The sequence below is a fragment of the Colletotrichum siamense genome, assembly GCF_013390195.1.
Source record: "Colletotrichum siamense strain Cg363 chromosome Unknown KSG_Cg363_contig10, whole genome shotgun sequence".
In the NCBI taxonomy this organism is placed as follows: domain Eukaryota; kingdom Fungi; phylum Ascomycota; class Sordariomycetes; order Glomerellales; family Glomerellaceae; genus Colletotrichum; species Colletotrichum siamense.
In genome coordinates this window covers 915,338-940,001 of record NW_023501023.1, presented here as the reverse complement: position 1 = coordinate 940,001, position 24,664 = coordinate 915,338, and the positions used below count along the sequence as shown (strand labels likewise).

Genomic DNA, 24,664 nt, shown 5'->3' with positions numbered 1-24,664 from the left:
CCAACCGCCAAGCATGACTCGAGGTGTATGCGTTGGTGCTGCAAGTGATTGACTGACAGTCCCAATAAATGACGAATCACCTGCTGCGCATCACAGCACGATCGGAAAACAGCAGCGCAGAGACCACTACCTGTTGCGAAAGCGATTCCGTGCGACGGGGGAGAAGACACAAGTAAGAAGACAAATGCCGTTCCACAGCCCATCGATCGCAACCCGGAGAAGCCGCAATCCCGCCCTCCTTTCCGATTCGGTAGCGTCTCCCGGGTCGTCGGCAGGCTCGAGATCGCACTTCATTGGCTGAATCGGTCGTTCCGTCCCTTGTTTTTAATTACCCATCAATGCGGCGGTGCGCGCCTGCGCCTCACGTGGTCCAGCTCAAAGCAAGGCGCCAGCGCATCCAGCACCCAAGCAAGCAAGCACTTGCCCAGCAGGCAATATTTTGTGTTGCCGCCGCCCTGCGTTTACGACAGCCACACCAAAAAACGCGTAAGACGGCGCCAGCAGCCGCTCGCTCCATTTTTCCACTCTTCTTTCCCTTCCAAACATTTCATTTTTAGAGTGCCTGCCACAGTTGTCGTTCCAAAAGAGTTGAGGCCCGTACCGGCGTGCTCCGTCCGTTCCCCATTCCTTCTAAACCACCCCTCCTCCTCCGAGATTTGCGTGAGCCGCCGCACTTGAATCGTCATGTCCACGACCGTGTCAACGACCGGCTCCGACGAGGAAGCGAAGAGGAAGCGGGATAAAGTGGGAGAGTTCCTGTAGGCGCGACCTTTTCCCTTTTGCCGTCCCCTGCCAATACTGGGCCTGGCGCACACCGCTTTTGCGCACCCTGGCAGCCCATTCACTACGTCATCGCGATCCATTCACGATGGTGAAGGAGGCCGCTTGAAATTGCTCTCACTGACACGGCGAACAGGCAGAAGAACCTCACAAAGGGTGAGCTCGCTCTCAAACACGCCATCGGCCTCGGCCACAAGCCAAATGTCGTCCCCGTCACGCAGCCCATCCTTAACGGCCCGCCCCGGCCGGTCGAGGTCGGATGGCACCCTGTCGGCGGCCTCGCCGGAAAGTGGTTCGCGGAGGACACCGGCCTGGGGAAGATGATCACGGAGAGGATCAGGTACTACCCGGATCCGACGCAGCATTGGGCGGTACTCGTTGGAGAGTATGCGCACCAGCTCTGGATGGTGAGTTTTTTCCACGTCGTTCGGGATCGTCGGATTGAGTTCAATGTGGATCCCGCGCATGGATGGTGAACGCTGACTGAGAGGTTGTCGCGCAGGACGAGCAATTCCATGTCATCTACACCAACGAGAAGGTCAAGCGCGAAGAGTGGCGCACCTTCCCGGTGGGTGAGACGCGCTTTAATGATGATGCGCTGCGGCGAGCTGGTGAGTTGATGCGCTCGACTCCACGCTCACGACTTGGTTGGCTAATTTTGCGCAGGTGAATCTGTGATTCAAAGCATCAGAGAAAGGCAGCCTACCTACAACCTGATCACGAACAACTGCCAGACATACGCCTTGGAGCTACTCGATGCCATTAAAGTTGACGGCCACAAGGACTTCGGTACCACTCTCGCCGTCTACGAGAGACTCACTGGCCACGGCAAGGTCATGGATCTCTTCGCTACCCCAGAGCAACAGCAACAGCAGCAACTCGCCGCGATCCAAGGCCCGCCATCACAACTTGCGCTCCCCGCGCCACCAAGTCAACCGACGACACCGCAATATGGCACGCCGCCACCACTCTCCCCTCCATACGGAACACCACCCCCAGGCGCAATGTACCCACCTCCGCCTGGACCTCCCCCTCCGGGACATCCTCATGGACCGCCTCCCGGACCGCCGCCTCCCGGTCCCTACCCATATGGATACGCCTCACCACCCCCGGGTCACTCCCCGTATGGCACGCCGACTCACTCCTGGGGCCCAGGAACCCCGCCTCCAGGCCCGCCGCCCGGCATGCACAACCACCCGGCATACGGACCTATCACACCGCCTCCGGGCTCTCATCCTTACATACCTGGCTCGCCGCCACCAAGCATCTCCTACACGCCTGGTGCTACGAACGCTGGTACCGTCTCATATGCCCAGCAGCTTATGCATGACAACACGACGCAGCTGAATACGGAGGAGCAAGCGAAGAAGCACGAGGGTGACAGGGGGATGAAGGGAGATAAGAAAAGGAAGAGTTTCTTCTCACTTTCGCGGTTTACGAAGAGCTGAGTGAAGACACTAGACAAGGGTGGCTGACATCTAGGCATGCGTGGCTCCAAATTGCCCTCTAAGTGGCGCATGGGCTTACCTTTCCGGTCCTTGTTGTCCTACAACCCCTTCTTACGGCCTAAAGCTTACGCTTACAAAATTCCCCCAACATGATATCCATAGAAGAGAGCATGAAGGCACCCTACGGTTCGACACATTGTTGCACTGGCCAAGATAGGTTACCTTACCTTCATAACATAATGAATTAATGATACGGCATAAATCATTCACACTGAGGTAGTTTGTCAGAATGTTTATTAATTTCGAAGTGATGGCGTGAAGCATGACGTCAGTCAACCCCAATGTACAATTCTTCTCTGTTCCGCCGGCTCTTGATCCATGATGTTTGCCGCCAGGATGATACTGGGATTCCAACACTGCCATTCTGTCAACGGTCAAGCAAAAGTCGACAGTCTCAGTCTCTACAATCAACTTGAAAAAACGCCTTATCGTCTAAGTACGTTCGTGGGGCGATTCTTGATCGCAAGGAAATCTGCGATGGTCAGACTGGCGGTCGTACGTTGCGATACTCGGACCAAATCAACCCGGGCGGCTCCTCGTCCTCCCAGGCCCAAGTCCTAGACCGCTCCAGATCATCATAGTCTCCAACATCTTCTACCCAACTACCGGGGATTGCCAGTTCAGGCTCCTCTACCATATGCCAGAACTCTCCTGCATAGTCTTCAAACTCATGAGTCCACCAGACTGTCCACTGTTCTGGGCGAGAACCGTACGTAATACCGATAAGAGAGACTCGAACGACTCTCTCACGTCGACGAGCGAACATATTGTAACATTGAATGACTTTTCGTTGTTTGAATCGGGGTCGACCTTGTCTATGAAGACATCTCTCTCCGCGGCCGTACTTGAGTAGATTGATGTCACATGAAGATACTGCGGAGACCCAAAGCTGGACTGCTTGCGGCAGGTCAAAATGAAGCCGACCCGGCGAAGGGCCCCACCATCGAGGGTCGAGAATTCCGTTTACCAGAGTGGAAAACGGGGTTTGCCATCCTTTGGTGCGCAGTTGTCGGTCCCATGAGATATCGAGGTGGCTCAAGCCCTCCGGGTCTGCCGCGATGTGCTTGCGGACGATCTCGTACCATGGATTGTGGATTAGAGGCGTTTGCTCGTGGTCGAAGTGCACAATATCGAAGTCTCGCGCGACGTAAAATGCAATGGTATGAATCAGTGAACAAACACCGGGTTCTCGGGACTTTTGCAGGAGTTCGCGTGGGTTTTGCTTTGCTTCAGGCAGCCCACACAAGAAATCATCGTCAGACGCAGCCAGGTGGCACCGCAGGTGTTGAAGCCTTGCCTCCAGTGGAAAGGTGAAGTACCTATCTCCGAATAGGGCAATAAGTGCGTATAGTTCATGGGGGGATGCATTGAATGTTTCGAGGCCGCCTAAGTCCTCTTCGTCGAGGTTGTGGTTGGCAAACAGCTGGATGATTTCTTGAGGCTGCCATTGCCGCTCGTTATTGAGCACGGAGACGGACAAGTGACTTGCCGCTAGCTCATAATAGAACCATGAATCACTGTGCTCTGTCAGTTCACTCTCTATGTAACGAAACGATCGAGGAATACAATACCGATGACTGTGGTCTATAGGCTCCAGAGCAGAAAAGCCTAGACCATTCTCCAGTAGCAAGGATGCTACTTTGGGTGATGCGTGATGACACGCCAACTTCCCGTGTTGTCGTTTAGTAGCTAGTTCACATGATAAAAGTCAACTGAGAGGCTTACTCGTAATAATGTGTGGCCCCTCCTATCGCGCACGAAGGGGCTTATTCCATGCTCGCTCAGATACTTGAACAAGCCACCCGCATCGTCCATCGCCACATATTTGGTCAACTCATGACCAGGGAAATACTCCACAACTTCGTAAGCTCTAAAACTGAATTGCCACCCGATGGTGCTCCTTTGCAACATTATTGAATAGACTGAAGGTGAAAGCCAGTCCGGCGTCCTCAACGAGAACTCCAATCGATCGCTAAAGTTGAAAGCGAAGCATAGCTTCCCAAAAAGGGTTCGCTCGTGAGACATGGTGAAGACATCCATAACTGAGCTTTTGGTGTAAACACTTTTGTGGCTGGCAGTCCTGCCAAAGATGTGTGGTGTGGGTTTCGACGAGGAGACAAATCTGGCGTTTACAGTAGTATCAGAGGGCAATGATTCTTTTTGAAAATCGGACGTGTGGGACATCATGGCTCTGTTTACTCCCAATTAGTATTTGAGTATCCAGCGACTTGACCCCTTCCGCCAATTGGGCAAAATGAACCTACATCATGTACTGGCCTTGTGCCATCTTGAACAAATTCAAGGCCTGGTCAAGCTTGGCGTCCAATGCTTTGATATCGTCCTTCTTGAGCACTGCCCTCGTTGATCCCATTTTACGTCTGTACGAAGATCCACTGGTAGCCTGCTCGAGGAGATCGTCGATTATTTGCTGGAGCTCTGCCAAGGCGATGCGAGCTTTGACGATATACTTGTGGAGGAGAGTGCTGTTCCAAGACGTCGTCGGCAATGGACTGGTGGATATCTGGATTTCAGCGTCGATAAGGAACTCCTCGAAATCCTGAAGTTGTTCTGCCTTGTGAAAGAGCATCTTTGGGGTTTCTTTGACCTCATTCCAGAGTTTCTTCAGCTTGATAGTCGCGACCCCAATCTTAGTGGCCACATCCACGACGGCAAAAACGCTCGACGCGATACCTAGAGGTTCAGCCATCATTCGTACATCACCAGAAACCTGATGTTCGATTCAACTGACTCCCGAAGGGATGCGTCGTAAAATTAAGCCGAAAGAAAACAGAAAAGAGTTCGACTTTGCCGAGGGCGCCTTAAAATATACGAGAGAGAGATTGAGGCTGTGTCTATGTGCGCTGTGCGAGGGCTGTCTCACAAGACGGGTCCTTATTGGCAAACCCGCATGCAGCTTCTCGCACCTATGCACGATATGTCATCTTTTGCGCAGCAATCCCCACAAGGAAACGATCTGCTGTTCCTCAAGCCAAACCAATCAAAAACCGAAAGTCAAAAGGGCTATCATGGTTCCATAGTACTCTCCGTCAATTACCCACTAGAAGATAATACGCGGAGCTGAGAAGATCTCTTGTCAAGAACATTTTCAATCAGCCAGGGTCTAGACTCAAGGATAGCAATGACGGCGTATGCATTCGCTTTCCGCTTTCATGGTTCACAAAAGTTGGCAAAAGTTGGAGTGCAAAGATTCGATTCAATATCGTGCTATCTCAGCATTTGCGAAGTTCATTCGTATGAATGCGCCATCACGGTCTGCCTTCTCATCTTTACGAGTTTCTAGACTGATCTTCAGCTGCCAGGAGATTCTGTATTCTCAAATCGGTGGCCGAATTTTGCGGTACTCGGACCAAATCAACGGGAGCTCCTCCTCCTGACTCCATTCAAAACTTCTGTTGTTCTCTACATCCACGGGATCCTTAGAATCCTCTACCCAGCTACCGGGAATTGCCAACTCGGGCTCTTCAGTGCCAGGTCGCTCTATCCAGCGCCAGAAATCTCCAGCAAAGTCCTCGTATTCAAAAGCCCACCAAACCCTCCAGTGTTCTGGATGGGAGCCATACGTTATGCCGATGATGGATATTCTGCTTGACGGTTGACCGCGTTTAGTTGCACTAATGAATGCCCGCTGACTGTATTTTACCACCTGTTGCTGATAAAGTGCTTTCTCATTTCGCCCGTATTTGAAGAGTTCGACGCCGCATGAGAATAACGCGAGAATCCAAAACTGAACCGGCCATTGGATATGCTGCAGATATTTGGCTGAAGACGCGAGTTGACAAAACATGGCATTGAAGGGGGTTTCTCCTCTAGCACCATGGACCAAACTATCGCCGGTCTCGACGTGAATAGCTCCCTCAATGTCTAAAGCGAGGTAATTTCGAACGGATTCGAACCATCGATGCTGGGAAATTGGCGTAGTTCGGTTGAATGGCCGATATGCGAGATGGGCTGCTATGTGGCGGGCAATTGTATGTATGAAGGAGCATATCCCTGGCTGGCGAGATGTTTTCAGTAAAGCGCATGGATCACGCGTCGCTTCTGGTAGCCAAGACAACAAATGTTCGAAATCGTCGATGGCCGAGAAATCCGCCGCGCGACGAGCATGTCGTAATCTATGCCGAATGGGAATTGAGCAGTACTCTTCTCCCATCAAGTTACTAAGTACGTTTACCGGAAGAAGCAGACCACTCGCCATGAAGTCTCTGGGACCTTCAAACGCCGATTCGTCTACGCCATGGTCTCTAAGCATTTGAAGGATCTTTCGCGCAGGATAAGGGAATTTTCGGCCGCATAATGCATGTGACTGCAAACCCCTTGAGAGCATCATCCAAAGCCAATTGGGACTTCATCTGGTCAGCTACACAATGACTTTCGGATTCCAGGAGAACTCACCCGGGAAATGTATCTGTGTCCTGGTCAGACATGGGAAGCCTAATTCCCATTTCAAGCAATAAACTCATGAAATTTACACTGCTGTAGCAACAAGCCATCTGTTGACATATGAGTCAGTGAAGTTCGTCGTATAATTCGTCTATCAGCTATGCGGCTTACGTGCAGCAAGCTCATCCCCTTGACCTCGCGTACGAACGGAGTCATTTTGTGTTCGTCTAGAGATTTCAAGATGGCCACAGCGTTGTCGTCCCGGAAGTGCTTCACCAGACCAATTTGGTCAAAAGATGGAATCACTCCGTAGGCTCTAAAATGGACCTTCCATCCTACGATGCTTTTGGAGGCTATCAAAGAGTACACAGACGAAGAAAGCCAGTCTGGTGTCCTCAAGGAGAACTGGAATCTCCCATGTGAGCCGAACGCAAAGCGGAGCCTGCCAAACACTGTAGAGCTGGGCGAAATGGTGAAGATGTCTGGGGGATCGGTGGTAGTGCAAATGACCGTGCGATTGGCGCCCACACCACTGGAATCCGAAGGAGCTTTAGGAGAGTCATTGATATTCTGTTCGTTGTCTGACTTTTCGATGTCTTCAGGTTGGCCGTTGTCTGGCGTCTGGATGTTTTCTTTCTGTCTTTCAATGGCGAAGATTGGGTTGGTTATCAATGTTGCTCTATTCATAAGGCGTGTGTGATATTAGTAATGAAATGCGCAAATGAAGCAGTGAAACTTATTGAACATACGCTGTGTATAACGATAATGCTAGTTGAAACTGCGCTAAGGCTTCGTCCAACTTAGCGTCTAAAGCTTTGATATCGTCCTTCCGGAGGACTGCCTTTGCTGCCCCTATCTTGCGTTTGTATCGCCGACCACTTGTGGATTGATCGAGCAGCTTATCAACCATGACCTGAATTTCTGCCGAAACTGCGTGGAATTTACCAGCAAATTTCTGGAGCAAGGCTCGGTTCCTAGCTAGCGCAGACGGAGCATCAGGTGGTATTTGCCGTTCGGCTTCATCGAACAACTCATTCCATTCTTGTAATTGCCTCGTCTTCCGGAGTAGCGTTTCGGGTATGTTGTTGAATTCGTCCAATAGTCTCTTCAAACTCAAGCTGGCCCTTCCGACTTTTGTGGTGAAATCCACGACGGCGATAGCACCGGATACTATACCTAGAACTTCAGTCATGCTGAAAGATCAGGCTGATCAGTGATCGCCTGATGTTTGTTCCTACTAGGTAGTTTGGGTCGGAGAGGAACTCGTTGGAGTTCACCAGTCAAGATGGGTACAATTGGGCTGGGAACGGAAAGACTCAGAAACTGCCCAAAGAATCCGCTGCGTGTCAAAAAGCGGTGCATAGTTGCAGAAGACAAACGTGAGCTTCCCGAAGGCTTTTCTGCGATATCAGGCTGTGCCGCAATGTCACGAGATCGTCGGTTATCCTGCCAAACCATTGGATCTTCGCATGTCAGTTTGTCATTGGACAAGCATATCCAACGAGTATTCTCGTACCACACCATACACCGCCCCGCAATTGCGAAATGTCAGATACAGTGCCATCCCCCGGTCTGAGATGCATTGGCAGACAAATTTCCACTAATGGTTAAAACAGCTTCCCGCCGACGAGCGTGCGACGCCGGGCTGAACCGTCATCGCCATGCCAAACATGCATAGAGCGAATAGCAATACTGATTACTTGATTTTGAAAAACGTCGGACGAAGCCTCAAATGATATGGGTTTCATTCCAAAGTATCGAATACTGTTAATCACATACAGCGCAGGAGAGAAATGTAGCTTTGAGCTGTATCTGGAATTTCGTTAGACGCCTAAATAATATGCCTATTGTGAATACTCAAGTTATGAAGATAGAAACATTTTGTTCGCTCGCCCGCTCAAATTCTTAAGTGGAATCATGAACTGCCGTCACAGCGAACGGGTTCGCCGTGAAAGTTCCGTTCGGGTCTGCCTTCGCTCTCGCCCTCCCAAGCCTCCGATACTTCTGCTCATCCTCATAGTAACACCTCCAAACCTTCTCATCTCCAAGGTTCCAATCTCCATGAGAGCCCCAGAGAAGACGTCTGTCCTGTTTACTGAATGAGCTGTCCGGTCCATTCATCACAGCATCATTCTTCGCCTGCCACGCATCGGCATACTTCTTCGACTCAGCGTCCGCCTCGTGAAAGCAATCCAGCGTCTGGCAGACGGTCGTGTCTCTCCAGCTGTACGAGGTGCCATTGTTCCTGTTGGCATAGAATTGCGACTTCTCCCCGCCGAAGCACTGGATTTGCACCGACAACTTGCATCGTAGGTACCGCTCGTAGTTCTTCTCGCCAGGCTGACCGTCGAGGTACTGCTTCGGGTTGTAGATGAGGTCAATCCGGTCCACGACGTCTTTGACCCACCCGTCCTTGAGGAGAGTGGTCGAGTTGGTCGAATAGACACGCTTGACGTACGGCAGATCGAACTCGCGCTCCTTGGGGAAGAGCCACTGGCCTGTCATATCCGACATTTCCATATCGAACTCGCCAAATTGTAGCATCTCATCCTCCAGGCGGCTCTTGAGCTGGCGGAAGTTGTCGAACCAGGCGTCTACTTTGGCGTCGTACTTGTCCTCCTTGCTGGTGGGACACCATTGTGCGTAGAGGATGATTGAAGCGGGGAACTTGCCGTTCAAGAAGTCCAGGAACTTATCCTCGAGAACCTTCCTAATGTGGGCTTGCACGCGTTCCCAGACCGTTGCGTCATTCAACTCTTGGAAGAGCGTGGTGATGGGGAACTCTGTACTCAGGACACTCACACAGAGGTCAAAGCCGCGGGGAAAGGTAGGATCAGCGGCCATCTTGGCCACAGCTGTGAGTAGCTTTTCGAGGACTTCGCGGGAGTAAATCCAGAGCGCCTTGATGCCGTGTGGCCCCTTGAAGTTATTTGGGCCAGCCACTGTGCCCAGGTAACTCTTCGACTTGTACACCTCGAGGATGTAATGCGTGATGATGCCAAAGTTGCCTGGGCTTCCGCCAAGAATAGCATAGAACAGATCCGGATTGTTATTCTTGGTAACATCGCGGATGACGCCATCGTGTTGAACAAGGCGGATGGTTCTGATGCTGTCGCCGAAGAGACCAAAGCTACGGCCAAGCTGGCCGTAGCCCCCGGTCTGACCATGTCCACCGACGTTGACAGAAGCGCATTGGCCCGTCGGGACGAAGAGTTTGTTATGCTTGAGGTATTGGTTGAGTTCCATCATTGTGGTACTCACGCCCATGTAAACAAGGGTGCGATCCTCGGCGACGGGGTCCTTGGGTTTGAGGACCATCAGATCTTTGTAGGTGTTGGAAAGGTCGATCTGAATATTGTTCCCGGAGGTAGAGCATGCACCGGAGTACTGGTGACCACCGCTTTTGACGGCAACGGCAACTTTGTTGTCGCGCGCCCAGTTTACGGCCCTGATTACGTCTTCGTCATGTTTGGGACGGACGATGAGGCTGGGGTTCATGTCGTGTTCCTTTTGGTACGTTGAACTTGCATATTGTTGGTTAAAGAACGCGTAGTCCAGCTGCTCGGATTCATCGCCGGTGCGAGAGTATTGCATACCCTCGAAGTCCTGAATGCGAGCCATGATGTTCAACCGTGATCAAATTTGGAATGATAGACGATAGATTATGCGGTTAAAGATGTCTAAAAGATGAAAGTGCGGGATACTTATATACTCGATTCGTGCGGAATGGACCGCTGAGGAAGAATGCAGGCTGTTCTTTTCAGCCGAGCCATCATGATGTGAGTCTTCATCTTGTGTCACTGTGATATGTGGAATTTCACATGAGTGGCCAGTTCACACGAGATGCCGGCGACAAGGTGGTCAGCGGAACACGCAGCCTCGTCGTGCGGCGTTGCAGTCAGCCGTCTGCTGCTGATAGTGACTTTCGGGGACGAATATGGTAAGTGTACGTAGATATGGTTTGCCCGATACAGCGGAGTGGCTGTCTTCTTCCAGGCAGCCTCGGGGCACGGAATTGCTTACAGGTGAGACAGACCAGTCGAGTGGCTACCTGGTCACAGTGATAGCCTTCCGAATTCTTACTTGCAATCCATTCCGCGGGCCGCAGCTGATTCAGCTGAACTTCATGTGGAGTCTTCAATAATACGACCCAAGCAAGAACATTGGCGGACTGCCCGGACTATGCACTCAACAGCAAACCAATGGGATCTTGAAGCACGCTCGTTTAGCGAGGTTGAAGATGCTTTCACATGTTTACGTTTTTGTCTTCCCAATCAATCGGGTTGAATTGATGAGCATTTCCGAAAGAAATACAAAGCTGACTCCATCTGTACACCGTATTTTCGTCCGCGTCCAAATTCAGGCGTTGTCTTGTACAATCTGTTTTCCACTTTCGGAGATGGACCACTCTCCGCGAGTCGACTCGGACGAACAGACCTTTGAGCAGTGCATTCTAAAGAACTAACTTTGGTTGAAGCTTTGAAACAGGTGGTTACTTTGACTATGCGATTAAATCTCTCAAGGTCCCAAAGGGGCTCAGGAACGTTAGAAATCGTAGACCGTTGTCAGTGGGGACGCTCTGCTAGGGGTCATAGTCATCTTTTGCTTCCACCCCGCCACAACAAGTTGTCTTCGTGGCTCAGTCGGTAGAGCGTTGGTCTCATATTATCTAATCAATATGACCCTGCCACAGGCAGAGACATCCAAAGGTCGAGAGTTCGAGCCTCTCCGAGGACATTACTTTTGCTTTTTGATGCATGTTATCTTCTCCCTAGTCAACCTCATTTTCGACCCATTCACTGTTACTTTTGGAGTTGATCAAGAGAGTTTATCCCATGTTCAATGACTTCCAGTCTTGCATGCGTGAGCTTGGAAAGTGTTTGGCTGCATGGACCGTGCGTCTGCTCCACGTGACGCTGGCGAACCCCCAATCGCGAGTCGGGATGTTTTCGGAACGCATCCGCCAAGACAAGGACCAGGGCGCCCCGGATGCCTCCCGCCCCCGCTGGTGCGTCGCTTCGTCCAACTGCCAGCCCCAATCCACCAGCCCCTTGCCCCTCCATCTTTCCTACGCCTCCGACACACCTTCGCCTGCAGCAGATCTGCCCATCGTCATCGACCGGTCACCCTGCAGGCGAGTCACACGGGTCCTTGGAGGGGCATATTTCAGCCAAGACGCGCTGCGACCAATTCACCACCGGGCTACCAGGCCATCTGATGGTTGTCCTGTCACAGCTCGCCCTAAACCATGTCACGGGCGCCTCCCACACAGACGATGCAGCCAAACGAGCTAGCTCTGACATAATGCATCCGATCGACTGGACTTGCCCTGCGACCCAGCCGTGCCTTTCTGGGGCAGCCGTTGGGGCAGATGTTTGGTCGCGCCGCCGATACGAATACAGCTGCCCCGGCTGAGGGCTGAGACACGACACCTACTTGGGAGCGCCAGTTCCCGTACAGCCTGCCTCCATCATCTCGCCCATCCTTCCCTCGAGTCTCCATTCAACCAGGAACGCCTGCTTCTCGACACACACGGTCTTCCTTTGAGCCCTGAACCGTCAGCCTACCAACCACTTCGCCGCCAAGGCACCAATAACACCGAAATCTAGTCACACTTCCAACTGTTGATCCGAGTGACCTTTGAGAGGCAAACAAGAGACAAGAGAAGGCAGACGCGAACAAGCAGCACTTAAATACCGATCATCGCAGCAGTCGCAATCATGGGTGGACAAGACGAATCCAAGAGCCCCGCCGCGTCCTACGCAGACGAAATGCAGAAACAAACCCGCCGAGAGCGTCGCTTCGACGACGTGGAAGCCGAGCTTCCCAACCCCACCGTCCCGACCTTGCAGTCGGCCTTCTTCACCGCCAGCGGCCTCCTGTCGCATCTGGGGAGCTACAACCCGTGGGGCCGACCCGTGACCGAGGATGACATTGTCTGGTTGATGGACAACACCGCATACAAGCCCTCGCGGCTGGGCAGCTGGCAAGCCGAGTTTATCGCCGCCGTGTTCGAGAAGGAGCCCAAGTGCAAGGTGGTCGACATCGTGCAGGGTGTCGCGAAAAAGTTGGGACTTGCTGATGATGCGGAGGAGTTGAAGACAATCGAGGAGAGGATACTGCCGTTCTTGTGGGATGTGCAGCCGTCGCGACACCTGCGGGTTATCAATCACAAGAAGGAACTCAAGCTGGGACCTTCGGCGTCGAACGGCATCAGCACCGACACGTTGAAGATTCACGAGCAGCCGGCGGGCGCGATGGTTTCGTCGAGCGCCATGGTGCCGCAGGGGACATCTGGTTTGCTGAAGATGCACACCTTCTTCGCGGAGCCTGAGGGGTGGTCCATTCTTTCAGGTATGTATTTGAATGCTGCTTTTGGGTGGACATCGGCTAATAGTTGCAGACATTGACGACACCATCAAACTGACCCAGACGAGCGATCCCATTGGCATCCTCCGCGAGACCTTTGTCAATGAGCCGACACCAATCGAGGGCATGCCGGAGCTATACAAGAATATTCAGGCAATGCTGCCTCAGGGTTCGCCGTGGTTCTACCTCTCCGCGTCTCCGTACAACCTCTACCCGTTCCTGAGGGAGTTCCGAGACCAGTACTACCCCCCTGGAACCATCATTCTCCGCGATTCCAGCTGGAAGACCGTTGCAGGATTGCTGTCGGCCTTGACTCTGGCGACGGAACAGTACAAGGTGGAGCGCATCAAAAAGGTGCATGAATGGCTTCCCAAGCGGAAGATGATCCTCATTGGCGACTCGACGCAATCGGACCCCGAGGCTTATGGCGACATGTGAGTACTTACCGTCCAGAATATGTGGAATTTGACTAACATTACACAGCTACCGCCAGTTTAAGGGCTGGGTCAAACTCATTCTGATCCGCAAGGTGACAGACATCGCAGCCGTGGGTCTCGCTGCCAAGAACGAACCGGAGCGCTTCGAGAAGGCGTTTAAGAACGTTCCTCGCGATGACTGGTTCGTATTCGAGAATCCAGTCGACTGCAACAAGATTATCCGCGACGTCATTGCACAGGGCTAAGCATCATTGCCGGAAAATGTGGGCATTATCGGTTTAAGGAGTCTGGCGCTGCATGATGTTTTCCCAATTTGAACAGACACGACAGTAACGACCTCAACTCTCAACAGAAATTACGTAGCGAGCCTAATTGAATCCATATCTGCAGAATGACACGCCCCCCAACCCAATTCGCTGCATCGCGAATGTGAGATGGAGCATGCTGCAGACCAAGCCGTGAGATTGCGGAGAAGCCCCCTCGTCCGCAGCAAACCAGCCGGCGGCGCCGTTGTCAGCACCGCCTCACTGAGCCTCCCTCCCGAGCCAGTTCACCAACCGGCTTTCTCCAAATGGCGTTCGACCTGCAATCCGTCGCCAATTGGCCGCAGTTTCGTGCTATCAATGCGTTTCCAGGCAGACTGCCAGGCAACATTGGCCTCAAGCACCCTTAGTTTTCCGGCGCCGTGACTCATCCGGCGGCTGCCTCCGTGCGTTTGCTGTCCACTGGATGAGTGAAGCGGCCTGCATTGCGGCTCACGGCTGCCTGCCTTTAAGACACTGATAACCCCGAGCCGCATTTATCAGGCTGTTTGGTGTTTCTGTAGATTAGCAACAAGTTTCAAGAGCGAAATCAATCAATTCCATTGAATCGTCAGCCATCCGGTCGCAACAGGCCAGGCATCGGCACCACGCATCCAGACGAAGCCATCACCATCACCAACATTAAACAATATCATCAAACAATGGCTAATCTAACCCTTACCATCCCCCTCGCGCCCAACCAGATCCACTCCTCCTCCAAGACCCTCCTCGGCCTGCCCCTCGAGCTCCGCACGCAAATCTGGCGCGCCGCCCTCGTGTCCCCGCCAAAGCACTCTCTCGACCACCACGCAGACTGCCACTTCCGCCAGAACCACACGCGCACCTCCATCGAGCCGCCCGCGCACCTCGTCCTCGAGCCCACGCTCGAGCTTGTCGAGCCGCGCCTGTACCCCTGGGACGCTCCCTCGCAGTGCCGCTGCGCGAAGCGCCGGGGCCTGAACCTGCTGCTCGCGAGCCGGCAGGTGCACGCGGAGGCGGCGCCGCTGTTCTGGGGCGAGAACACGTTCGTGTTCGAGAGCTCGGACGAGTTCACCGTCGCGGTGGGCAGCAGGTTGCGCGAGGCGTACCGGCGGCTGCTGCGGAGCGTGTACGTGGGCGGGTTCCAGGAGGCGGACAAGAGCCTGAAGACGAGCGTGAATCTGTTCACGGGTGAGTACCTCGAGCAGCCGATCCAGCGGTGGTGCCAGTTCTGGGGGGTGCTGAACCAGTGCCGCGGGCTGCGGGAGCTGGCGATCCGGCCCGAGGTGGTGCGGAAGCACGCGGTGTACCTGACGAAGCTGCGCGAGAGGCTGCCGGAGCTGCGGAAGCTGGAGATGACGTATGTGGGGAAGCACAAGGACCGGAGCTGTCTGTACCGGCGGGACTGGGGGAGTTTCCGGGGGTGGGACCGGGATGTGCAGCGGGGGGTTGTGTTTGTGCGGGCGGCGGAGGAGGTTGAGCTGGAGAAGCTGAGGGGGATCGATGCGAAGGGGTGCAAGGAGATGTTCCGGGGGTTCACGACGAACTTTTGCGTGTATGTGGATCGGATTGTGCGGGAGAGGTTTTTGGGGTGCGAGGATGAGGAGGGGCAGCTGGATTTGTTTGAGGAGGTGGTGAAGGTGAATGATGCGCAGAGGGAGTTTGTGGTAGGGCTGCCGAACGGGACCGAGACGAGGATCGTGTTTATGGGGGTGCCGCTGAGCAAGGAGACGCGGGTGAGGTTGGCGATGGGGCGGATGGAGAGGGATCGGAGGTTGAGGGCGGAGGGGAAGAGGACGCCTGCGGAGGAGAAGTTGTATGAGGCGGGGAGGAAGAAGAGGGAGTTGTGGAAGGAGATGGAGGCTGACGAGGAGGTGCGCGCGAGGCAACGAGTTTTGGATGGGAGGAGGTGTCGGGATGAGGATAGGGCCGAGGAGGAGAGGCGCGCGAGGGAGGCTGAGAGGGCTGAAGTGATGAGGGCGGCTGATGTTGCGAGGGATGAGAGGAAGATTGAGAGGAAGAGGGGCGGGAAGTTGGGGGTGGTTGAGGTGAAGGATGTGGTTGAAGAGGAGCTCGTGGAGGTGATGGGCAAGACGAGGGTTACTGAAGCTGGTGCGAAGGAGGAGAAGAAGACTGGTAGGAGGAAGAAGGGGATGGGTAGGAAGAAGGGAGGCGTAAGTGAGATTGAGGAGGGCTTGGCAGACTTGGGCTGGGACTCCTGGGACCCTTCTGGAGATGGGTGGTAAGGAGTAAGAATGGAAGATGACTGCCACGATAATGATACCCATAAGAATGTACGATCAGCCGGAATCCAGGATATGAGCTAGAATAATTCTCAATGTCTTACAATTTATCCTAAATGATGATAATCTCTCTGTATTGGAGTTCGTTGAAGGAAATTGCCATTCCCGTGGGAGGATGCACAATGGGCGTCGACGCACCCCGTCCTCAGATATCTGTTCTTTAACTCGGAAGCTAGCTGTATGATTATAGCTCTCACTCGAAAAGCATGCGTTCCCACCGTACGGACAGAGGCAGAAGAAGGGGATAGGTAGGAAGAAGGGCGGCGTGAGTGAGATTGAGGACGGTTTGGGAGACTTGGACGATGACTCCCGAGACGCTTCTGGGCATGGATGGTGAGATGGAAGATGGCTGCTATGATATTGATAACCTCATGATTTCATGATCTCATTCAAGTTGCCCTGGGCAATTCCTCGCCTTGATTACACGATGACTAGCTCGGCCTTCTCGATTCTGGGAGACAGGACTAGGTCCAAGGGGCTCTTTCGATCCCGAGGGGGGCTCTTTGGATCCCAAGGTACGAAATTTGCCCAACCTATCCTTCTGTACAAATTTCCCGGGCCGTTCACGGGTAGCAGAATCATGGCATCGGCGGCAAACCAATAACCATCACGTGAACTGACCGCGTGAAGCAAAAGAATAGTCCGACCCTCATCTGCAAACTCGTATTCCGTAACATCCGCTATCATCCACCCGTAGAGTTCAAAACCAATGTCAGTATCAGGCCAACAGTGAAAAAATTCATACCTTCGCTTCTTATACGAACATCCAAAACATGTGCCTCGTACTTTTAACCAAGCATCACACACATCGGCCATTCCCTCAAAGGCGTTGGAAGTTGCGCCGGCATCTATTATCTCCAATGCTTTATGCCTCTCACAGTCTGGAACCTTCCCGTAAAGCCGTAGCCAGACTGGGCTGTCAATAGATGCCCATGACCATGAAGGCGCTCTATATCTCTTGGGAAATTGGACCGCACTCGTCTTCTCCCGAGCCGTCCAACTCAGCTGTGCGAACAGCTGCGACCGCCAAACCCCAGCTAGATACGTGTCGCCGGTAAGCTCTTGGAAGGCTTTGGCAACACCAGCAAAAGCGACAAGCTTGTCCTCGGATTTGGTGAGCTTGCATTGTGAATACAAGCCCACCAGCTTCCCCCAGTGGTTTAAAGTGGCTTCTGTCATTTCCCCGTATGAAGCTTCAGCGCTCTGTTGAACAGAGGCTAGCAGTTCGTCCATGATGCTGATTGAGTCTTCAAATCGCTGGGATACGCCCTCCCACTTACGGCCTTCGCAGCATTCCCAGCTGATACGCTGACCGTGGAAGGAGAGCAACCGCGGGGCCAGGAATCTTTCCTGAAACACCCATCCGCGGTCCGCCAGAGTTGTTACATTGTCATTCCTGTCCTCGAGCATATCATCCCAAATAACGAATCTCTGAGGTTGCCCTGATGATAGACGAGTTTCCACTAGGCCAGGGGACACATCGCTGGGGTTTCTGTATCGGAACAGCCCCCCTCCAGGATCTGACGAGGCGCAGGCCACAACATTACAACCGGAATTCGCGTACACATCTCTCATGGTAGATGCCTCGTGGTTCCAATCCTGGCCGCAGTCCTGCATGATGCATAGACAATCGATCCATATATACTTGAAGCCAAGTTTACGGGCTACCACGATGAAGTCCTTGAATGTCTGAGGTAGGTCGGCGATTGACTTTCCGCCGAGAAAGTCTCCCAATGTTGAGGTTTTGAGCATCAAGGCTTGTGGCTTTGATCCCCATCTATAACTGAGTGTCGCGTACTGGGCATCTATCAGCCTGCCAGCTTGGTCATCAGTAATGATGAGACTCCAACTTTCATCTTGGGCCTGGCCAAGATCCACCAGGCGCGAAGGTATCCATCCGGGCTTACGAGTCGGCAGACTCGAGCATTTGCTGTGATTTAATCGACAGAAATGATGCCAGTCGGCAGCTGTTTGCAGCACCTCGGGAGATCCGGTGTTGTTGCCACTGGGAGCGACCAGCCGTTCAGGCGGGCAAGATGATTCTTGGTTTGATGAGCAAATGAGCTCCGAAGATTAAAGGCTTGGGCTTACCTTTTGTGTCGATCAGTACGAACGAAGGTGCTTCATCTACGTCCCAGAATACTGCCGCAGCACTCTGCTGGTACACTTTCATTTTCAATCTCATTATCACACCGTTCTCCTCAAAAGAAACAAAATAGGAGTATGTCAAAGGACGCCAATTGGTCGCACCAAGGCTTTCCCACTTCTCAGCGCGACTTCGGTCGTAATTCCATACCCGATAACATATGAAGCATTCATCCTTGACGGCTTTGAGGAATCGCTCCAAGGTCTGGCCCTCCGGCGTTGAGATGCACTCTGCTAGATTTTCCAAAAGTAAAGAGTCGTGCTGTACTGATATTTGTTCAAGAACAAATCTGCAAATCGAACACAATGGTGACAATGGCATGGAGTCATATGTGAGAGCTTGCTTCGTCTTTGGGCCTAAAGCAGGCGAGGGATCAGACATCATGTTGTGTTACTAACGAGTTTGCGGAGAAGATGACCAAAGCCTGAATCCAGACCTGTACCGGGCGCGGGGGCACCAGCATTTTATCATCAGCTGCGACCAACATGCCCAATAGCGCCCAATATTAATTTCATAAGCGGCCCAATCAGATGCACAGCCGACAAGCACTTTCGTTCCGCGAGGCGCATTTCCATAGGTTGAGAGAGGTTGTGTTTGGTACGTCTAGCAAGACGGTACAATGGCGGGTAAATGTCGAAGAAGATATGTACTTGTGGCATTGATGTTTGTAGTCTTTGTGCAAAAGTCCCTTAGTACTGTTCAGCCTTTTAATGCTACTCTCATTCCCGATTGTTTTCTGTATTGTTCATTGTGCAACATCTGTCGTTTTGTGCGCCAGATAATAAAAGTCGGCTAGGAAGAGCAACCTGTTAAATAAGACTCATAGAACGTAACGTAGCAACTACTTCAATATTCTAAACTCGTATACCCACGCCAGCCTACAACGCTTCATTCAAAACCAACGACATGCTTCCGTCTCATCCAGCTCATATGCTTCTCCAAAAGACGCTCAACTCCAAGACACAAGTACTTATCCCCAATGATATTCTCTTGCTGGTATTCGATGTTCTGATTGATGAAGCAGTTAAATCGCAGTAACCCATCACCTGGCTACTACTTTACAGTGACGTGGAGACATGGACTGGAAGACTTTCCCTGGGGGTTGCCGGCGAGGAGGATGCGCTCCACAACCAAATGGAGTATAAGTATCGGAACAAGGTTCTTAGACAACGATTTCGAGCTACCGGGCTTCTTCGTCAGGTAAGCAAAGCAACCTGCCACTTGATTCAACGAAAATTTCGCCCAGCCACAGCATTCTATCACCTGGACAATAAGCCTGTCACAGCGCTGGTCCTCCCTGAGATTGACCTTTTCGCAACTACACACCAACCTTATGCGTGGAACACTTTCAATGCCCTGGAGCTAGAGGTAGCAGCCGACGATAAGCGTCTCATACGGACCTTGCACAGCCCGGGGGGCGGAGCGCAGACAGTCCTCGACTACATTCAGCACTATCATGTCCCCCTCCTGGACTGCACCGACCCAGTCCGCCGCGATCGTCTCGCAATAACCCTGAAAATGCCTAGTCTCAAGGAGGTGTGGATAGAGTGCGGCTGGATTTGGCGGAGACGTTATCGTAGGAAAACTCGACATGCAGGCATCCGACCGATTAGCTACGTGGTATTTTCCCATTTGCACAAGCTGCAGCCCGTGTACCGCATGGCATGCTTCATCTTTCGGGAGCTTCAAAAGCGTGGTGTCAAACTCTACTGCGTCGGCAATTGGCACAAGAAGGATAAGGTGATTCAGATCTTCGTCACGAAAAACGATACTCAGATGCAATGGGTAGAGCCCAATTGCGCTGACTGTTTGAAATCAGGAAGCCCGTGCAATACAGATCCAGATTGCGACACGGATTCGGACGCAGACTTGGGTCCTGATTGGGACTCAGACTGGGATATCTATTATGAGTCATCTGTGATTGATGATTTAGACTGGGACGTACAAGATCTGTTCTACCCGTAGTTACCTGCGGATGGATCCGAGAGTGAGGCGGAGACTCTATTGAACTCAGGAGATGCGTAAATGCATGGGCATGATGCTGGGCAAATCGAAAGAGCTTCAAGTTGATGTTAGCTATGGATAGCTATGCCGTTTTGCTGTGTATTCCTCCCGTAATTGACTACCTCTTCTGAAATCCTTGTCGTTGTGACTGAGGGCATGAAGTACCCATCAACACCTTGATTCAAGAAACCGTTCCGAAATTGAAGTCATTTCTATACTCAAAGACAGGCATGGTCAAGTCTCAGCATGCCGTTAACAGCCCGCACGCCTACAATTGCGGTTAGGACTCTGTAGTAACAGAATACCTATCCTTTCTATTGTTTCCCTGCGCCCATGTTCTGTATTTGGGCAAACTTGGTAATCAGGTCGCGCGCTAAACCGAGCGAAGCTTTGCTCACCGTGTACCATATCTTGTACGGACTGAAGGATGCGCCATGCACTGTATCCTCAAAGTCATGGCCTTGGCGCAACGGCACAAGCATGCTAACAACACACGCAGAACGCCCCTGAATGACCAGTTGCCTTCTGCGATGCTGAAAGGTGCTCGCCAATGCCGATACCAGCAAGATTGGGATGTAAGTCTTATGGGGCCTGCACTCTCAATCACTCAGCCGGAATTGTATTACCAGGCAGTAACTCTCTTACATTCAGCCAACATAAGCTCAGATGAGGAGACGGAATCTGCATCCAGTCTTTCTGGCAGTACTGGAGAAGCTATTATCGTATTTCACACGTAAGACAAGTTTGAACATGACTGACTTGGCCTTAACCCAAATTCCTGACCTTCTCGCACAATCCAGAGGCCTGCCGCCGTATCATCGACTGGCGCTTGCCGAAGGTTAGGACCCTGAACCCGTCGAAAAAGGTTTGTAGCGATGCAATCGAGCTGGTTCAAGCTAGCTATGATGCATATGGCATGTAATCTTCTTCGTGCCATCTTTCGACCAACCAACTCGCCTGACGCTCAAGCACCACAGCCAAACTTTTAGGAGCAGGACCAGAGATTACTATTGCGTTGATTGCCGAACAGATGCGAGAAGACGGCATTCAGTGACATATATATCATTGTCATAGGAATGGGGATAAGAGCATCGACGAATTCTATCGTCATACCTTGACTTGAAGGTAAGAGAATGGACCAATATGTTTTCCTTCCCACTCTGTGTTTTGAAATGCTCGCAGCTTACGAATTCCGTTCTTTCAGACCTAGTTCAGCTTTTCCGCAGGGAAACACCAACGACTCAACAGGTGTTCAACTCAGGCCCCAGATCCTGTTTGGAATCTGTGCAGTATCGAGTAGGCCTTGACGCCAGCAACGACGGTCGCCAGGGCACCCTTCTTGTAATTCTGAACCGCCACATTGACAGTGCAGAGTAACATGCTAATGTTGTGGCACATTGAGGGTACGAAAAATTGTTCGACGGTCACAAAGGTCAGCCGTCGGATTCGGTACCTCGTCGTGATGATTAACTATGCTAGCAGGGATTCCGGGGTGGGGGTACTTGGTATGTTATGTCATGGCTTTACTGACTGATGGATGCTGAGCCTGGAATTGTGAGGTATTGTGAAATGCTGGCATGTGAGAGTCCATTCCTTTGGACCCATCAGTCAGAAGCCACGTATTTCTGCACATCCGCCCAACATCATCATCCAACTTCTGTTCACCGCGAAATTACGTGAATAACTAGAATAGTAGGAGAGCCTTTTGAGATTCAATAAGTATTTTTGGCACACATGACTAGGATTGTTCGACCAGACAGGTAGCTAAAATCGACAAGCACGCAGGTTGCACCCTGCGCCGCCATCTTGCTTTGTAAACACAGGGAAGAAGGATGTGATATGAATTTGTGCAACAAGTGTCGGTTTTGAGATGTAGTCAACAGCTCTTTCTCGTGGAATCTTGCAATTCCTTCGTGAGTCTTTCCATAGGACTCATTCCATGACTGTTTCTGGCCACCTTTTCAGCTACTTCAGACTCCAACGTGAGCCCCAGTGACTCAAGATTGCGTACGAGAGTCCGCCCATTCCTTTTCTGACCTTCTTCGAGACTGTCAATGTCCGTGGAAGTATTCTCAGCATGCCGCTGGATCATACTGTGCGATAGCTCCGGCGGTTGTTCTCGCTCATGCTCGTTAGGAAGGGAGCTATTGCCATCGTGCCGTTGGGTCGAGCAACCCGGCGCGCTAAGGGTATCGGGCCTTCGGTCCCAGAATATCAGCATAGTTTGGAAAAATAGGGTCTCATAGAGCGCATGTTTGCGAGTGAAACTGTACCCTGAAACGGCATGCGAGGGTCTCGACGCGCCCGTGAGCGATGCCATGTCTACCGCAGTGGAAATATGGGCCGTGGCTGAATAAATCGACGGGGAGTCGAACCAGTACTGCCGCAGTCTGAAATGTCAAGCAAAGATGAGTCGCCGGAGGAAGGCTTGTCCTTGAACTCTTGCATGAGCTCAACCTTCCAAGACTACCTATGCTTAGGCTCATAGTGATCATTATATATACGAGGGGACTAGGGAAGTATTCAGCGTCATCAAAGATGTGACTTTTGACCATCTGTTGCCCAGCGCTGATAATCTGCAGTGGTCTCTTGAGATATGCAAGAATATTGTCAGGTAGAGAAACTGCAGATATACTGTCAAGGGTTATGCACAGCAATTGATGATGCAAGGTCAATGCTATGGGTGCTTTTGGGGACTAAACTTGCAAAAAGGGCCCAGGCCCCATGTCGCCCGCCATCTATGCCCAGCAAATGCGAACCTTGGAACTAGTTTCTTTCCTAAGCCTGAAAGACGAAGAACAAAGCATCGGTCTCTGAGAGGACAACAGTTTCGCGAGCCTTGTTGCAATACTCGGGGGACGCTTTGGAATCGAAGCGGTCAGCGCATGGTCGGGAGACCAAGTCCCGGCGGCCGCCCGACGATTGAACATAAAAGACCAAGCACGAATGTGAAGGCGACATAATCTGCAATATGATTGCTCATATATCTAAATCGCGGAACGTAAGTTGAGCAATTGTCAAATGGACATGGGTCAAAGCCTGCCACGCCTGCTGTAGTTTTTGCAGATACGGAAACTGCAAATCAGCCCTGAATGGGCAAAATGCAAATTCTTTCTAGTATAGTGCCAAACAATGGCCCCACTAGGGAGATAATGGGATGCAATGCGATGCAACGGGATATCCAATCAATTGAAATTTGCACTTTGATGTCGTATTGTATTGCAGCGGTGTTGGCCAACTGGACTTGCAGAAGCTGCCCTCCTCACGTCTTTATCATTTGTGATGGCGGCTCAGCTGCATATGCAAATTGGCAATTGACCCGTACCAGCTTTGCCTCTCAGCCTCAGGCGCTTCAACTTGGCCACCAAGTAGATAAAGGATTTGCTCCAGATTGAGCCACGGCTGTCGAACCTCAACTGCAGATGTTGGGATGATGTTTGTCACGATTACATGTCTACAAGAAAACCGTTGTATTCATTTCTGACTCCTCCTTGCTGGAGCCATCTCGCAAGTACCCAAGATGACTAAAGACTGGCGAAGCCTTCGAGCAGATGTCCAGCAACTTTACTGCGTAGAGAATCAAAAACTCAAAGATGTGATGAGGATAATCGAGGCTCGTCACGGATTTAAAGCGTCGTAAGCTGCATCGAATGATAGATTTTGATACCTGCTGATTGCGTTGACTTTCTCCTCAGGGAGCGATCATATCACAGCCAGCTACGCAAATGGGGTTATATGAAGTACAAACTTCATAATGGTCAACGGTCAAGTGAAAAAGCTCGCTCCCCTTCACTCTCTCGTTCCCCTACTGCCACCGGAGACGAAGCTATGGGAGGACTCCTTCCACTTGTGTCGATCCCAGCAGCGGAGACGAGGTGAGCTACATGCATTCACTGTGCTGCAGTCAACGAGTTGAAAAGGCTGACGCCAAGCAAGGTCGAACTCCACGATCAGCGCCCCGACGCTTTCTGCTCCAACAACTCTTACAAGCCATTCATATTCTGATGGAAATGTTGCCCTGCGAGCGCTTTCCAGAATCGGTCCCGTTTCCGAAGTCGTTGCTCGAATTCGATCCCCAAGGATCGCTGATCCTCTCTCTAGTCCATACCGTGCGGACGGAAAGACGGATCTACATCTGGCTGTCCTCGGACAGGACAAGAGTAAGGTTGAAAAAGCCTTACAGGACTTCTCCTCACTACTGGACGTCAAAGACGCTTTGGGTAACGGAGCACTTCACTACGCTGCAGAGAAAGGCGTTGTCGAGATCGTCATCCTCTTGCTTGACCACGGAGCCACGGTGGACGCTAAAGGGCGACTTGGAAAGACCCCGCTGCATCTAGCTGCATCCTATGACATTGCCCTTCTTCTCCTGGAACATCTTGCAGACCCAACGATAAAAGATGCCAATGGTAACACACCGGCTCATATTGCCGCA

At 51.9% G+C, this 24,664-nt stretch overlaps 7 protein-coding genes across 7 annotated transcripts; 4 read left to right on the top strand and 3 right to left on the bottom strand.

Annotated features, from left to right (window-relative positions):
- Positions 1-684: 684 nt before the first annotated feature.
- CGCS363_v014161 (uncharacterized protein) lies at positions 685-2,228 on the top strand (the record flags this gene model as incomplete). Its single annotated transcript, XM_036646010.1, has 4 exons — positions 685-758; positions 917-1,187; positions 1,283-1,391; positions 1,447-2,228. The coding sequence occupies 4 exons, from the start codon at positions 685-687 to the stop codon at positions 2,226-2,228; spliced, it is 1,236 nt and encodes a 411-aa protein (XP_036488962.1).
- Positions 2,229-8,594: 6,366 nt separating this feature from the next.
- Positions 8,595-10,310, bottom strand: CGCS363_v014160 (FAD-linked oxidoreductase; the record flags this gene model as incomplete). The annotated part of the gene is made up of 1 exon (XM_036646009.1): positions 8,595-10,310. One exon carries the CDS (start codon positions 10,308-10,310, stop codon positions 8,595-8,597), a length of 1,716 nt encoding a protein of 571 aa, XP_036488760.1.
- A 2,099-nt stretch (positions 10,311-12,409) lies between these two features.
- Positions 12,410-13,740, top strand: APP1-0 (Phosphatidate phosphatase APP1; the record flags this gene model as incomplete). The annotated part of the gene is made up of 3 exons (XM_036646008.1): positions 12,410-13,043; positions 13,093-13,492; positions 13,542-13,740. 3 exons carry the CDS (start codon positions 12,410-12,412, stop codon positions 13,738-13,740), a joined length of 1,233 nt encoding a protein of 410 aa, XP_036488076.1.
- Positions 13,741-14,459: 719 nt separating this feature from the next.
- Positions 14,460-16,022, top strand: CGCS363_v014158 (uncharacterized protein; the record flags this gene model as incomplete). The annotated part of the gene is made up of 1 exon (XM_036646007.1): positions 14,460-16,022. The coding sequence occupies one exon, from the start codon at positions 14,460-14,462 to the stop codon at positions 16,020-16,022; it is 1,563 nt and encodes a 520-aa protein (XP_036488221.1).
- A 477-nt stretch (positions 16,023-16,499) lies between these two features.
- Positions 16,500-18,252, bottom strand: CGCS363_v014157 (uncharacterized protein; the record flags this gene model as incomplete). The annotated part of the gene is made up of 3 exons (XM_036646006.1): positions 16,500-16,759; positions 16,958-18,121; positions 18,171-18,252. The coding sequence occupies 3 exons, from the start codon at positions 18,250-18,252 to the stop codon at positions 16,500-16,502; spliced, it is 1,506 nt and encodes a 501-aa protein (XP_036488658.1).
- Positions 18,253-22,105: 3,853 nt separating this feature from the next.
- On the bottom strand, positions 22,106-22,450 carry CGCS363_v014156 (uncharacterized protein; the record flags this gene model as incomplete). Its single annotated transcript, XM_036646005.1, has 1 exon — positions 22,106-22,450. The coding sequence occupies one exon, from the start codon at positions 22,448-22,450 to the stop codon at positions 22,106-22,108; it is 345 nt and encodes a 114-aa protein (XP_036488074.1).
- A 1,299-nt stretch (positions 22,451-23,749) lies between these two features.
- CGCS363_v014155 (uncharacterized protein) lies at positions 23,750-24,108 on the top strand (the record flags this gene model as incomplete). The annotated part of the gene is made up of 2 exons (XM_036646004.1): positions 23,750-23,865; positions 23,925-24,108. The coding sequence occupies 2 exons, from the start codon at positions 23,750-23,752 to the stop codon at positions 24,106-24,108; spliced, it is 300 nt and encodes a 99-aa protein (XP_036488657.1).
- Between the last annotated feature and the right edge of the window lie 556 nt (positions 24,109-24,664).